The following is a 15,970-nucleotide window of genomic DNA, read 5'->3' as shown; positions in this document are numbered from 1 at the left end:
CTGTCTCATCCTTAACCTGGGTTTTGAGTCTCAATTCAGCCTTTAACTCATTCTCTCTGGAAGATGTTGTGTGTACTTTTTCCCTGCACACCTAGACATCTTTATCACCTTTATCAAATAATGTGTTTTTTTTTAAAGTCTACTTCTCCACTGGATTCAAGCTGCTGCTGTTATGGGTGCATGTGTTAATTTCTTTATCATGAGGACCGTTGTAATATCTACATATGATAAGTGCTTTAAATGTTACTTTTAAAACTAAATGTACCTCCCACTTCACCTCTTTTAATTAAAAATGGATCTGCTTTTTGACCCAGAGATCCTACTTCTGGGAATATATCTGAAAGAACGCAAAACACAAATTCAAAAGGACATAAGCACGCCTATGTTCATTGTAGCATTGTTTACAGTCTCCAATATATGGAAGTAGCCCAAGTGTCCATCAGTGGATGAGTGGATAAAACAACTATTGGACACTTACACAATGGAATACTACTTGGCCATAAAAAGGAATAAAGTTTTACCCTTTGCTACAGCATAGGTGGACCTGGAGAACATTATGCTAAGTGAAATAAGCCAGTCAGAGAAAGACAAATACCATACGATTTCACTCATATGTGGAATCTAATGAACAAACTGAACCAAAAGCAAAATAGACAAAGACTTATAGAGAACAGGATGACAGCTAAAGGGGTGGTGGGGTAAGGGGTGGAGGGACTGAGCAAAAAGGAAAAAGGACTCATGGACATGGACAACAGTGTGATGATTGCTGGGGGGAAGGACGTATAAGGGGACTAAATGAAAATGGAAAAATGCAATAATTAAAAAATGAATAAAAGGTACATTATTATCCTTTTAATATTGAAAAGAAAGTCTTACTGATGTTTATCAAATACTTTATTACAAACTAGTAGCATGGAATATTTTTATTCTCAAAAGCATTATCACTGCATGACATACTAACAACAAAATATTTACTGAACACTTACTGACTGTGCTAAGGACTCTATGTCACTCTAATTTAATTCTATCATATTTATGCAGCATCATTTTCTTGTTTATATACTTGGAGTTTACTTTCCAAGGTTGCAAGACTGTATAATGTCACACAGCCGGTCAGTCCAGACTCCAGAACTCCCACACTGGTCTTCCTGTCTTCAGTCTAGTCTCCAAGTCCCTATCCTCGGCAGTCTTGGACATGTTGACATTCATTGAGTGACTACTAGGTGAAGGCCACTCTGCTCAGCACTTTGTCCACATTGCTTCACACTGTCTCACAATAGCTGAGAGGTAGTAGTGTCCTTCTTTTACAAGTAAGAGTAGATGATTTACTAAAGGCACAGAACTATTGTGACAGATCCAGGAATAAGATAAGCAGTACTCCCAAACCCTCCCTGCTTGTACTGTGCTTATATGTCATATCACTAAGGGACCAAAGCTTCTCTACTTCGTGATTAAATATTTCTACAAATTTCTCCAGTTAATTAAGTCACGTGGAAAAAGTCATCTGTGTGGTCATGGAGATAGCTATGAATATTCTTAATTTGACAGAAACTCATCTGCTATATTACTCAGTTAAAGAATCAGTATTGCCCTAGCTGGTGTAGCTCAGTGGATTGAGCACAGGCTGCGAACCAAAGCATTGCAAGTTCGATTCCCAGTTAGGGCACATGCCTGGATTGCAGGCCATGACCCACAGCAACCGCACATTGATGTTTCTCTCTCTCTCTCTCTCTCTCCTTCCCTCCCCTCCCTCTCTAAAAATAAAATAAAATCTTAAAAAAAGAGTTAGTATGCTTAAGAAAAGAATCAGTATTATAATTTAATCGCATTAATAGAAAAATGACTTAGAAGTAACATATTTTAAGTATATCTTATAAATTTTAAATACTATGAAGCCATCAAAATATTTATATGTCTAAAATTTTGAAGCATACCATACCTCACTAAACTGTTAGCACTGTCGGGATCTTGTGCCAAAACTGTGCCAACCACAGTTCCAACCTTAGCATTTTCGTAGACTTCCATGATGTAGGAAGGCATGGAGAATAGTGGTGGTTCATTCACATCGCCGACAATGATCTTCAGCATGGTAGCATCTTTAAAAGGGCCCAGGTGAGAGAAGCGAAAATCAAGATGTGTATTTGCTCCTTCTATGTTGAGGGTGTAGGACTTCTTTTTCTCATAGTTCAGTGGCTGTGAGGGCAAAACAAAAACAGTTCCAGTGTTATGACTGCTGTCATTATTTTCAAACAGCATGATTTTCATTTTGTAAATAAGCTAATATGAATAGAGTTAAGTCCATCTACTTTCTTTTAAAACCAATTTGTATAGTTAGTTTATAATAATACCTAAAACAGAAATCATGGAAACTCAAGTGTAAAATCAATTGTGACTTTTACAATCATGAAGATGATGATAACTAAGTATGAAAATATTGCCCACAGGCAAACAAATTCTGCTTTTGGGAGACTCTCACTCTTAGTCCCTTCAAATAACTTTTTTCTATCTCCTAGCCAACCTGCATTATTAAACTTAAAAACAACTGCTATTAGTTTGTTACATTTTAAAGCTAAAGAAGAATTTTTTTGCATTTTGCTTTTAAAGGCTTATATCATTGATTTTTATCTATCATTATCTTATTTTTACCTTGTTATTTTAAATGTTGTATCACATTTTAAAATCTGATACATTTTTTTAAGTTTTCAATTCAGTGACATTCTCTTGGAATTTTAGGGAAAATTTATTCACTTTTGTTTTTTAATTCTTTTTAAGTAATTTTATCCTTTACTGGTAATACATTTATGTATTTTTTTAATTTATTATATTTTGGTGTAATCTACTTCATTCTTTAAATTATAGTCTTTTGTCTGTATCATTTTTTTTAGCTTTTAGTGTTTATTATTAATATAAACCTTATATCCTAGGTGCATGTAAGCAGCTGGGTAATGTTTCTAGGAGGAAGTACCTTGAAGATGAGAACTGAATGTTTAGAAAGTGTTAAATATGATGCACATAATAGGCTCTGTGACCTCAAGTGAGCTCAGATTTATGAACTTAGAAAATTGAGCTCAATGCCAAAAGTCTCCATGGTGACGTTAGTGCAATCTGGAGACCAGCCTTTTAATTTCACCATGGTGAAGTATCCACTGATGCTGAACTTCCTTATTAATATCAATGAGAAGAAGCAGAGATTTTTTTTTAAATCCTATGTCTGCCACTGATTTTGCACTAACTCACTTCAATCCTGATACCTTTTCTCTTGGCAAGATCAGAGACTGATTATTCCCTACGGAGGAACTCAGATATTTTTCTTTACTCTAAGGACCAAGGAGAAGCTGATTAAAAAAAAAGTATCCTTATGGAATTTTATAAATAGATAGATCAGTCTTACTGATGTTTATTTTCCTTACCTCTTCTGAATTGCCTTGGATAATTGGCCTTCCCAGAGATTGGTGATTGCATAGAAGGAAAAATAATTGTTTAATTTTCAAACTCCATATTAAGAATCTAAAACCTAGACAACTTCTCAAGTCATGGAGCCATAGATGAGACCGAGTCACTACAATATTTTACAGGTTTTTATAAAACAAAATAGAAATGTTTAAAATCTCAACAACTTAAATTCTCTAATGTGGATCATATATACAATATATATATTTACATATGATAAACATATATTTTGGGTGTATTTTGATTCTATAGTGTGTCACTCACCAATTGGGAGCTATTTTCTTCTGAGGGAATTTAAACTAGAAATGACTTGCCAAAGAAAAGAAAATCCATCTTGGTTGGGAGTTGCATTATCCCTAGTTGGACTCATAGGCTGCATCTCTTTTTTCTTTTCTTGACACCTCTCTCTCTAATATTAGTGAATGAGAATTTTTCTTTGTTTCATTCCATACATTTTACCCACATTTAAATAGCCTAGCCTCGCAATGGTATACGCTTGCTGCCTATCAGGAATTGGGTGGATGGATATGGTCCTTCTTGGCTCAGAGAAGCCTGGATGGTCACCACCTGGGCTTGTTGCTCTTGGAAGGCAACATCCTTGGTGAGTTTGCCATTTGCTTAAGATTTATTGAGTCAACCTGCTGCATCTGGTAGACCTTATAATGACTAAGGTTTTTCTCTTTCAACATGAGTGTTTGAGACCTTAAGGCTAAAATAGTAGGATTAATTTATTCTACTAATAAATAGGGATTTACTAATTAATTTATTTTACTAATAGGGTGATAACAGAATTTAAAAACACGCATCTCCACTTATTCACTAGTGTTGGCACTCATAGTTTTGTAATTCTCAGTGAAATTGCAGAGGTAATTTTGGCCACTTCTATCCCCTCACATATTATTAAGCTGTGTATCCAACTCAAGAACATCTCTTTTTCTGTTTTTTGAGCAGAACCCTCTGCAAGTTAGATGTCATTTGCTTTAACAATAACCTACCTACTGCTAAAAAGCAGGCTGTTAATATGGACACGCAATTTCATGTTTATGATTATCTGATATATATTTAACTACATCGAGATAGGGATAAATATTTTGCCTAAGTTGTTTGCCAGGACTGGCAGATGGATGGATGAACACCCATCTGGAGCCACCAAGGAATAAGAGGATTATTTCAGGTGTAAAAGAAGTATAGACGCAGGCAAACTAATGCACATGGAAATATTTTAACAACCTCGTTTATGAGAAAAATAAGCAGTGCTGAACTGCAAGTTCAGAAAAAGTGAGAAGGAACTATATCCATTTATTTATTTTTAGTGATTGTAGGTTTACATATACAATGTAAAGTATGCTGATTCTTTGTTTTGTACTCTAACTATAATAGTATATAGTGTTTGGATTAAGAGTATAGTTATTTTTATATTATTCCAAGTCTATTTTATATTTTACATTTCCTATTATTTACTATATAAATTTTGCCTGACCAAGATATTTGATGTAGGGATAGGGAGTTGATAACATGGATATAGTTTTTTTCTATTTACAACATTTCAGAACTATGACAAATTTGTTTTCTTTGAAAACTGCAAGTCTATGTTATCAATTCCAGTCCTAACACTTTCAGAGACTGAAGTGATGTGACCACAAACCAAGGAATGCATGGGGTCATCAGAAGCAGGAAGAAGCAAGGAATGCATTATCCATTAGAGTTTACGGAGGGAATGCATCCTAGCCAACCCCTAGCTTGATTTCAAACTCTTGGCCTTCAGAGCTCTGAGATCATGTTTTAAGCCACCCAGTTTGTTGTAGTTTGTTACAGGAGCCCTAGAAACTAATAGAGATTTCTTTGCTTCATATAAAAACAGTGCAATTTTTTTTAGTGTGCTGAAAGATTTAAATAGCATGGGAATCATGTTATCAAATGTTAAGGTTTGATAGAATTTCCTTTGTTTATCATTGAATCTGAAGTAGTTGGAGAGGTAGTCCTTTCACAGGTTTCTCATTTTCTTATATGAAAACTTTTTATAGGTATTTTCTATTTCTTTGAAATTACTTTCTAGAAACTTTGACAAAAATACACTCTATGTGAAATTTATTTGTATAGAATAGAAGATATTGTTACACTTTCCATTTTTTCTAGCTATTTATTTCTTATTATTCCTTTCACATTTCTTAACAAGATTAAAGCATATTTATTGTTTTATTATTTATTGTATTGTTTTCTTCCTGAAAACTTAGGTTTTTATATTTAATATTCCTGATTTCTTACCTTTTTTGTTTTTATTTTTTCTTTTTATTTTTCCCTAATATTTTAGTACTATGTTTATCTAGTTTTATTATTTTGCTTTCTATATCTAATATATTTAAGATTATTAATATACTTCCAGAAGTACTTATTTTGCATATTATAGTTTTCATATCTATCTTTTATTTTTTTCTAGAAATTCTGCAATTTTGTTGCACATTTAGCCTTTAGTTTTTATGGTATTAAAGAAAAGATTGCTGTTGTGGTTGTTAAGTTTCCAAGTTAAGGAAATTTTTGTTGTTTTCTGGATCAGTTTTAGTAATTTTTAGTCATATTGCATTTGGAGGACAGCATTTTGTTTGTACTATTTTGGATTCTGGGCATTTATTGATATGCTCTTTGAAGATTCTACATGCTTAATGTTGTTAAATGCTCCAAGGACACTTGAAATAAAAGACATGTATCTTCAGGAAGTTATTAATACATATTGCCTCCCTACTAATTGTTATTGAATTATTTGCATTTTTAAAACATTTTATTTGTCATGGGTTGAAATAACCGTAATACTTGTGTGGTCTATAATTAATTCCTTGCATATATTGTAACACAACATTGGTATTTACAATGTGGTAAATACTGTGGTATTTATTGGTATATTATATGTGTATATTGTTTTGCAAATGCTGTTGCTATCTTAACATTCTGCATATATATTTAGCTTTTTTGTAAATACATTGTGAATTGTAAGTTTTCTCTTTCTGTATAATTTTGGTTTGGATTCCATCATGGTAGGCATTAATATCACAAATCTTACTTTCCTTTTTATTTATGTTGTGATTCTTTTATTTTAATCTTTTTGTTGTTGTTGTGTTTTAGGTGTTTCTGGTTTTGTTTTGCTATCATTTTCCTTTACTACCCACAGCTGTTTTGGTTTAATGATGAATTGACTAAAGTAATGTTTCCACATATTTAATGTTCAAAGTTGCTTACATGTAATCTCTGTTCTTGAAGGACAATGTATCAATTGTTGGACGTAAAGCCCTTAATTCACATTTATTTTATTGAGTATCTGCTACATGCTGCTCTATTCATGCTTAAAAATATCTGCCACACAAAGATTTCCCTGACTCTTTCATTTACTTAATGATAAATAAACCTATATCATTAGCACCTAGCATCATGTATTATAACCATTTTTCATGTGTCCTCAGTTTTCCCTAAGAGAAAGAGTAGTATCTGATTCATCTTCATATCTTAGGTATCTGCCATAGTCCCTATTACATGGTGGGTGATTAAAAGCCTTCCCTTAATCTTAAATCTAGCTGTGTTTAGAGTGTAGAAAGGTGCTCTTACATGGTTTACATCTGAAGGATGGACAATTCCACATTATTTTCAAAATATGAATAGTTAACAACCTATCTAAGACTTAAACAATTAACATACATTAACTCATTTAATTATCACAACACCTCTATGAGGTATAATTGTTTCCCATTCACAAGAAAGGAAATCAAGGCTCAGAAAAGGTAACTAACTTGCACAAGTCAACAGCTTGGTAGTGATACATTTGGGATTTGAACTCAGGCACTGGGACTCTACCTTTAGGTAGTATGGTACACTGCTTAACATCTAGTTAGCACATATATAAGGCAGTGTAACGTTCAAATTTTTGACTAAGGATGAAAATATTTTTAGTGGAATACAATGGCCTCATTATTAAAAGATACATTCATGCATCACCTTTGTAAGTATTTACAATAACATTGAAAATGTACTGATAACTTCCTTAATTCTAATTTAAGTAATTCTCACTACCAGATCCCTTATTTTTATAATGCCTGTAACTCACTGATACACAGAGCTTAGTAACTGAAATGCTTTTCATGCAAAATTCTTCATCAACTATGCCCCTGCTAGAAGTACTTGTTCTCCTGGAATTGAACTTCCCCGGTCAGTGGGTCTTCCCTTCTTTCGTTTTAGTTACCCCTCTGTATCCTAATGCAATTCACCCTCAGTGACTTACCTCCAATTTCTATCTTAAATTTTAGTTTCTTAATTTCATCATATTGCTCTTAGTAATTACTTTTACATATCATTACTCTAACTTATAAAATAACATATTTTCCCTCTTTGATATGAACACATTTAATATTACTGTAGTTATCATCTTTCCCATCAATCATTTTCCAGCCAGCTCTACATATTTGAGACCTTTTAATTTTTACTCATTAGTCACTGATAATATTCATTCAATCACACTAGTATATTCCTCCTCTAGAGCTATATAACCATCATAAATAAAAGGGTACTAAAATAACATTAAGTCAACTTATTCTATGACTCCATTCTTTTTTGGAGTTCAGGAAGGAACTAAAATTCTGTTTTCCTGAATATTAAGAAAAAATACTATTTTGATCTATCTTCATTTGATTTCCATATTGCATCATCATCCAGGTTTTCAAATGCAGAAATAGGAGTGCAGTAGTGTACTTGATATCAATATTTTAGCACATCAAAAACATCACTTCATTCATGCAAACATTGGCCAAATCCTAGGATAGTGACTAACATTATTAATTTTGTTTCCTAGAAAGAATGTGTAATGTGAATGGTATGATTTTGCCAAACCATAAGATAAATGGCATGAATTTGAATATTTCTTCAGCTTGACTGTCTTCTTGATGCTGTGTTTGCAGTCCTTGTCAGAGGCTTTCCCTGAGTGATGGGCATTCTGTGGAGACTGGAACAATGTGTGGGCTTTCTTGCTATAAATTTCTCTATGTGAGAGAGTGTCATGTTTATTCAACATGTATAATTCCAAGTGCATCAACACAAATGAATATTACATGTTTTTGTTTATTGTCATTTGAAGACTGGGAAAATAAATACAAATATTTTATTTCAAATTACATATACATACATATATAGTGAGTTTAATACTACATATTATTTATGCACATAGTTAAATACAAGCATATCTATGTGTATATATATGTGTTGATATGTACCCACACATGTGAACACTGATAACACATGAACATGAATAGTTGAACCCATCAGGATATTTTGAGCGATCATTTTGATCCAACTAGTGCACTAAGTTATAATGCAGGTATATATAAACTTCAACTGACTTCAGGGTAGTTTCAACTGATCTACAATTCCAGGCCCATAGCCATGCCTGCAGATGAACAGTAACAGCAGAAGTTGTCCAAGAGCAATTGTCTGTCAAATGTTATTACAAACACAAAGATTTCATTGAATTGAAGCTTGGATTCTTTTCTCTTTGGAGTCTGGCTAAGCAGGAGAATTACTTTCTAAATATTAAAACCTTATAAAAATTTCACATTTGCTGAGGTTTTTTATAATAATATCCCTAATGAGTATTCAGCTTTTGTAAATGGTTCATTAGAATCAGAAACTTATTTTTTCTTAGGTGCAAAGTAAGCTCATGCATTTGCCTGTATATGTATTTACAATGGGTTGAGATGCTCTGTTTGTTGTTCTTTATAGTTCATGGCCTAAAGCTTTCCAATCTCATGGCAAAGAACACCCTGATTCTCAGGCTGTCATTCAATGTCTAGCAAAGTAATGACACAGAAAATCAAATGAACATAACCTACTAAAAAAAAAAAGGTGGTTATTAGGAATAGACCTAAGATTGTTATAGCGAAACACATTCCACATTGTTTTTTTCTTAGAATTCACTTAAACTTTTAGAATAACTTTTATAACATTATGTTTACTCTTATGATCCATCTCAATGGATCACGTCATAATTAAAATAGTATAGTGCATGTTAAAAATTGTATAATATACAGTATGGAATAAACACATAAAAATACCTTGTAATAAAAATGATTAAGCACTATTATAAACAGGGATATGTTTATAGCATACACACACACATGTCCAGAATGTATCCAGCCATGTACTATGAAAAAGAGAGACATTTATTGAAGAAGATATAAGATACAAGAAACAGTTCTGGCAGAGATGGAGGCATAGGTAGACACACTGTGCCTCCTTGCACAACCAAGGCAGGGACAACAACAATTTAGAAACAGAATGACAACCAGAACAGACAGAAAATTGAACTGTATGGAAGTCAGACAACCAAGAAGTTAAATTAGACCTGTTCATCCAGACTGGTAGGAGGGGTGGGGGTGGGTAGCTAAGTGAGAGTCACGGCAAGGAGAACAGAGAGCATTGGGACCAGGCGTGTGAGGCATCCAGGGTGTGCAAGATCGCAGTGGGTGGACCCTGAGCCCGCAAGCGGCAGCTGGCAGACCCTGGCTGAGGGGTGGCAACTGGCAGACCCAGTGAGGCAGCAACTGTGAAGCAAGGCACTGCGTACAACCCAGGATCACAGTGCTAGGAAATAGATCCTCGGGACACTGATTGAGGACACCTGTGGGGATTGAGGCACAGGGAGAGACTCCCAGACTCACAGGAGAGGTCGTTAGAAAGTCCCACGGGGTGCACAAGCCCACCCACATAGGAATTGGCACCAGAGGGGCCCACTTTGCTTGGGGGAAGTGGCAGAAGGGACTGAGGTCCAAAGGAGAGCAGAGCAACCACCATTGTTCCCTCTCAGACCCCGCCCACACATCCATGTCACAGCGCAGGGACTGGGGTGCCCCGCCCTGGCAAACACCTAAGGCTTTGCCCCTCATATGTAACAGGTGTGACCAGACCAAAGGAAAAAATAAAGATGGCTCAAACAGAAGTAAAAGTCCCAGAACAAGTACTTTTCAGTGACTGAGAGATAGCCAACCTAACAGACGCACAATTCAAGGCACTGGTGATCAGGATACTCACAGAATTGGTTGATTTTGGTTGCAAACTAGATGGACAAATGAAGGCTACACTAAGAGAAATGAAGGAAAATGCATAGGGAACCAATAGTGATGGGAAAGACACTGGGACTCAAAACAATAGAGTGAACCAGAAGGAAGAAAGAAACAACCAAACAGAAAAGAATGGAGAAATAAGAATTCAAAAAAATGAAGAGAAGCTTAGGAACCTCCAGGACATCTTTAAATGTTCCAACATCCGAATTAGAGGGGTACCAGAAGGAGAAAAGGAAGAGTAACAAGAGGAAAACTTATTTGAACAAATAATAAAGGAGAACTTCCCCATTTTGGCAATAGAAATAGACTTCCAGGAAGTCCAGGAAGCTCTGAGAGTCCCAAAGAAGTTGGACCCAAGAAGGAACACACCAAGGCACATCATAATTACATTAGCCAAGGTAAAAATGAAGGAGAGAATCCTAGAAGCAGCAAGAGATAAGGAGACAGTAACCTACAAAGGATTTCCCATAAGACTGTCAGCTGATTTCTCAAAAGAGAACTTATAGGCAAGAAGGGGCTGGAAAGAAGTATTCCAGGTCATGAAAGGCAAGGACCTACATCCCAGATTGCTCTATCCAGCAAAGCTTTCATTTAGAATGGAAGGGCAGATAAAGTGCTTCTCAGATAAGGTCAAGTAAAAGGAGTTCATCATCACCAAGCCCTTAGTTTATGAGATGTTAAAGGGACTTATCTAAGAAAAAGAAGATAAAAAACATGTATAGTAAAATGACTGCAAACTCACAATTATTAACAACCACACCTAAAACAAAAACAAAAACAAACTAAGCAAACAACTAGAACAGGAACAGAACCACAGAAATGGAGAACACATGGAGGATTAGCAACAGGGGAGTGAGAGGAGGAGAGATGGGGGGAAAGGTATGCAGAATAAGTAGCATAGAATGTAGGTAGAGAATAGACAGGGGAAGGGCAAAAATAATACGGGAAATGTAGAAGCTAAAGAACTTATGAACATGGACATGAACTAAAGAGGGGGAATGTGGGTGGTAGAGGGTGTGTAGGGTGGAGGGGAATGAAGGGGGGTAATGGGATAATTGTAATAGCATAATCAATAAAATATATTTAAAAATATAAAAAGATACAAGAAACATTGTACATAAGTTAATGATGCCTCAATTCCCTTCAAAGTAGGTACCTTGAGACCTCACAGTTTTCCCAATCTCCATCAGCTACCCCATCAAATTTTCCTGAATCTCACCGATAATCTGAAATCTCTTCCCTTTCAAAGGTGATTTTAGTTTGGGGAAAAACCAGAAGTCACAGAGCACCAAATATGGGCTGTTGCAGGGCTGAGTCATCTGGGTGATTTGATGGTTTGCCAAAAAACTCTACATGAGATGTAATGCATGAGTGGGGCATTGTCATGCTGAAGCTGCCCATAGCTGTGACCTGAATCATCCAAATAGCTTTTGTACAGGAATGCTCTAGCTTAACACAAAATTTGATGCGGATTTTTGCTCTACTTACTTAGTTATTTTGAATGCAAAGACCACACAGTACACATGCTCACTCAATATTATCTACCTCCCCCACTGACTAATACAGTGAAGTCGTCATTGTTCATATATGCACATTCCAGTGCACTCTCCTTGTCTGCCAGGTTACATTGAGGTAATGCAAACCATTCTTCTTATATTAACAGTGGCTGGATGTTTTCCAGACAGACCTTGAATATTCATGGGAATTACTAGTGCATTTATAATAAATTAACTAGAATAAGGTCTTCCTATTCATCAGACCTAGCAAATTTGAGAGACATATGGGATTGTTCTGTTTTATGCAGTAAGAAATTAGTGAATAACAGAAAAGACAATCAAAGAAAGACTTATGACTGAAATATACCTGAAAATACTGCACTACAAACATATTAAATGTGAAGTCTGGAAAAAAATCTTTTTTACAAAAGAAGAAAGAGGAAGTAGATTACCAAGAAACAAGAATGGCAGTGTGTGCATGTGACAGAATATAATACCACAAGATATTTCATTCTTTATGAGCTTATAGGTGAAGTGGGCAACATAAAACAAAGGAAGGCAGCTAAACAACAACTTGGGGTGGTCTGGACACTGTATTTAAAATCTAATGCAAATACAGAGAGAAGGGAAGACAAATAGAAAAGTAAATATGAAGGTATTATTGGTATTATTATAATTATTATCCAGGCCCAACTTAGAACCTCTCTTCACCTTATCTATTTTTAATAAGCACCTTGTACACTGCTTAAATAAGAAAACTGAAGATTAAAAGACTTGAGACAATGTCATATATTTCTTAAATTGCAGGACCAAAATTTATGTTTTGTCTGCCATTAAGAGGATGATTTCAACCACCCTTCATTGATTTGCAGATAAATTTAAGATTTTTGGTTTAAATCATCAGGCATTGTATAAGGTACTAAATAGGCATAAAAAAGAGAAGTGATGCTACAAAGAATATTACAGAAAGTCATTAGGAGCAAATAGGGTTGGAGCCTTGAACTTAAAAGAAAAACATAGAACAAATTTATAAAGAATGCAAAGTGATGTAAAGAGCCCAAGAAGAGATTTTGAAACAGGCTGCTAATAAGCACACCCTCAGGTAGATCTTTGAGTTAGAGGAAAGAGTGCTTCAACTTGCATTCATTCTTATCACTTTTTCCCCTTTCCACCCTGTCAGGCTCCATTTAACAATGAATGAAAGTTATCAAAGTGTATTTACAAGGTACCATACCATGGACTGGTGAATTTAACTTGGCAATTTTCTGATGAGGGAATGATATGGGCAGGAACCTGCAGACACTCTTGTAAGCTGATTTATAGAGCACTGCTGGTTTTGATCTTTGGAAAGATTAGCTGCTCTGACTTTCAGGCTAACGTGAGCTGCTTTAAAGATTAAATAGGAACAGGTTTTAATGGACGTTTATCCATATCCTGCCCTGTGAGTCAGGTTAAGACTCATGGAGTCAAAGAGTTTAGGTTTTAAATTGCTATTATTTACAACATAAAACATAGTAATGAAGCAACTCAGATTTGCAATGTTAGTCTGAAGGATCAAAAACCTAGATGAATGCAAACATTAATGTATCCTAGCAGAAGTCTAGATTTCATTAGAAAACAAATTCAGGGAAAAAAGTAAAAGTCAAATTGAATTTGTTAACCGTCCAGATTATTTTTAATATACCATCACTACCCTTTATGCAAGTGAAACAATCATCCTATCTTGAAAATACCTATTCTGTGTGTGTGCGTGCAATATGGAATGAAGAATGTTAGATATATGTGCACGCACATACAGATATATCAATTTCCCTTCATTTTTACAAAACAAATAAATTAATTGAAGCACGCAGGGTGGTAAAACCCTCACTGTCCTTAATCCCACAGAATATACTTGTATTTCAGATCAGACGTATATTCAAACCATTCACCATCACCCTCACTTTTTAAAGTCAACGATGCTCTATAATCAAGGACACCCCCCCCCACACACATATATACACGTACACACTGAGTCTATCACATTAGAAAATTATCTGCAACCATTTTCTTTGTCCTCCCGTCTGATTTCTCATGGAATAAGGCATACCACCATGGGTTGTTTCTTTCCACCTATGATCAAGATTCTAAGCAGGGCCATCTCCATCTTAGCTCAGTTCTTCAAATCAGTAATCCTCTCTTTTGTATCCTCAGTTTCTTGTTTCCATTGACCCTTTACCTATCTGCATAGAAACACACTTTCATGCTCCCCAATTTAGAATAAAAAGTGTTTATGTCATCATGTTCTCTTTAATTTGCTTCATAACTTTTCTCCACCACTTCACTATCAAGTTTCCCAAAGAGGATGACGTGATTTTTCTTTTTTCTCAGTTTCCTTTATTCACGTTTTCTCTCCAGCACACTGAATTTGTTCTTTTTTCTATTGTAGCAAAGAAAAATATATGTTTTCTCCAATTGAGAATGTAAAAAAAGTAATTGTCCAGACTCTGAAGGCAGACTCCCAAGATCAGTTTTCTGTTGATGAATTTCTACTTGGCTCCAATTTTTTATCTCTCCATGATTCTGTTTCTGTAGCCTTGGCTTTACTTCTTTAGATGTAATTTGGTTTATTTTCTATTAGTGAAGCTAGTAACACTCTTATATTTAATGCCCAAGTGAGTTTTAAAGAAATGTTAACAGGTCTCCTATCTCAGCTAATCAAGAGACAAAAAGTACTTCAAACCTTTCCTGACACTGAGGAAACATTCAACAGATACTACTTGCTGTTACTATTATGTTGAAAATGATGATGATGATGATGATGATGATGATGATTATGAGCTGAAAACTGCTAGTGACAACCACCCTGTCCTCCCTTTTACCAAATACAATTAATATTTATAATCTTAAATTGATTTAAAGTTCTAGAATGTTCACATTTTATCCATCACTATTTTCCACCTATACTGTTTCCCTTGGGAATTTTCAATACTGATATTCTCTCCCTGTTTAAATGTTTTCTTCCAAGACTGTATTTGTCTTGTGCATTCCACTTGTTTTTCAGATATTGGTGTTATGTTGATGTTTTTAGGTTTCAGAGTTTATATTTTAGAAAGAACTGGTCTATTTCCCTGAGTGAAGACCATTCAAGGAATGAAAAGCAGACAATACCCTCCTCATCTTTTTATCCATATTTCCGTCTGTCAGTTATCTAACACTTAATGAATGCACTGTGTCAGAAAACACGCTAGATGTTGAGGAGAGTTAAAAAGTCTTGTCCTCGTGAAGCTTACATCAACATTTAATAAGAAATGTTGACATGAAATGAGACCAGCTTACAAACCTTCAAGGGCTCTCCACCGGGTAAAATTCAATAAGGCCTTGTGTGCCCTTTTACCTACTGACTTAAACACATCCTCTTCCTGCTCCAGAATCAACAAAGTTATTTGGTTTCTTAAGGAACTATGTTCTACCCTCCTCAGACTCTTGGCACTTTTTCTTTTCTCTTCCTGGAATGCTTGTCCTAAGGCTCTTCACCAATAACTTGTAAGTTTCTTTCAATTCCCTGTTCAGCCATTGTGGACCATCAGACAGGGTCAAATATTCTATATTTTCCCCAAATGCCTTTGTATAACACTCCTTCATAGAAAATGTTTTATTATTGATCAAGGAACCGATGTGATGTTTGATCAATGTCTGTCTGCCTTCAGAAATCAAAAGCTCTGCTCAGTCACGCACACAGTCTGACTCCGCTCTCCCTTGCATAGTTTGTGTGGAGCACAGCAGGAGGCACACAAGAGGCACTCAGAATCCCTAGAGTTGCTAAATAAAGATATGAAACTGATACTTTTATCACATTTTTGACCCAGGCTCAATTTCAGGAAAAAAAAGATAAAAATGAGAATATATCTTAAGGGAAGATACGCATGTTTTATTACACAGACAAATGGT

The 15,970-nt window shown here is 35.1% G+C and overlaps 1 protein-coding gene across 8 annotated transcripts in view; it reads right to left on the bottom strand.

Moving 5' to 3' along the window:
- CDH18 (cadherin 18) overlaps positions 1 to 15,970 on the bottom strand; it is a 488,064-nt gene that overhangs the window by 65,722 nt on the left and 406,372 nt on the right. For 7 of the 8 annotated variants that reach the window (XM_036020243.1, XM_028511442.2, XM_036020244.1 and 4 more), the window contains one exon: positions 1,940 to 2,193. In XM_036020243.1, coding sequence (XP_035876136.1) covers positions 1,940 to 2,193 — 254 coding nt within the window. Of the gene's footprint in view, positions 1 to 1,939; positions 2,194 to 3,410; positions 3,513 to 15,970 lie in introns of those variants that run through there. The other variant, XM_036020247.1, reaches the window with a different exon arrangement.

This window comes from Phyllostomus discolor, chromosome 3, assembly GCF_004126475.2.
Source record: "Phyllostomus discolor isolate MPI-MPIP mPhyDis1 chromosome 3, mPhyDis1.pri.v3, whole genome shotgun sequence".
Taxonomy (NCBI): Eukaryota; Metazoa; Chordata; class Mammalia; order Chiroptera; family Phyllostomidae; genus Phyllostomus; species Phyllostomus discolor.
The sequence above is the reverse complement of the archived record's forward strand: the minus strand, read 5'-3'. Positions and strand labels throughout refer to the sequence as shown.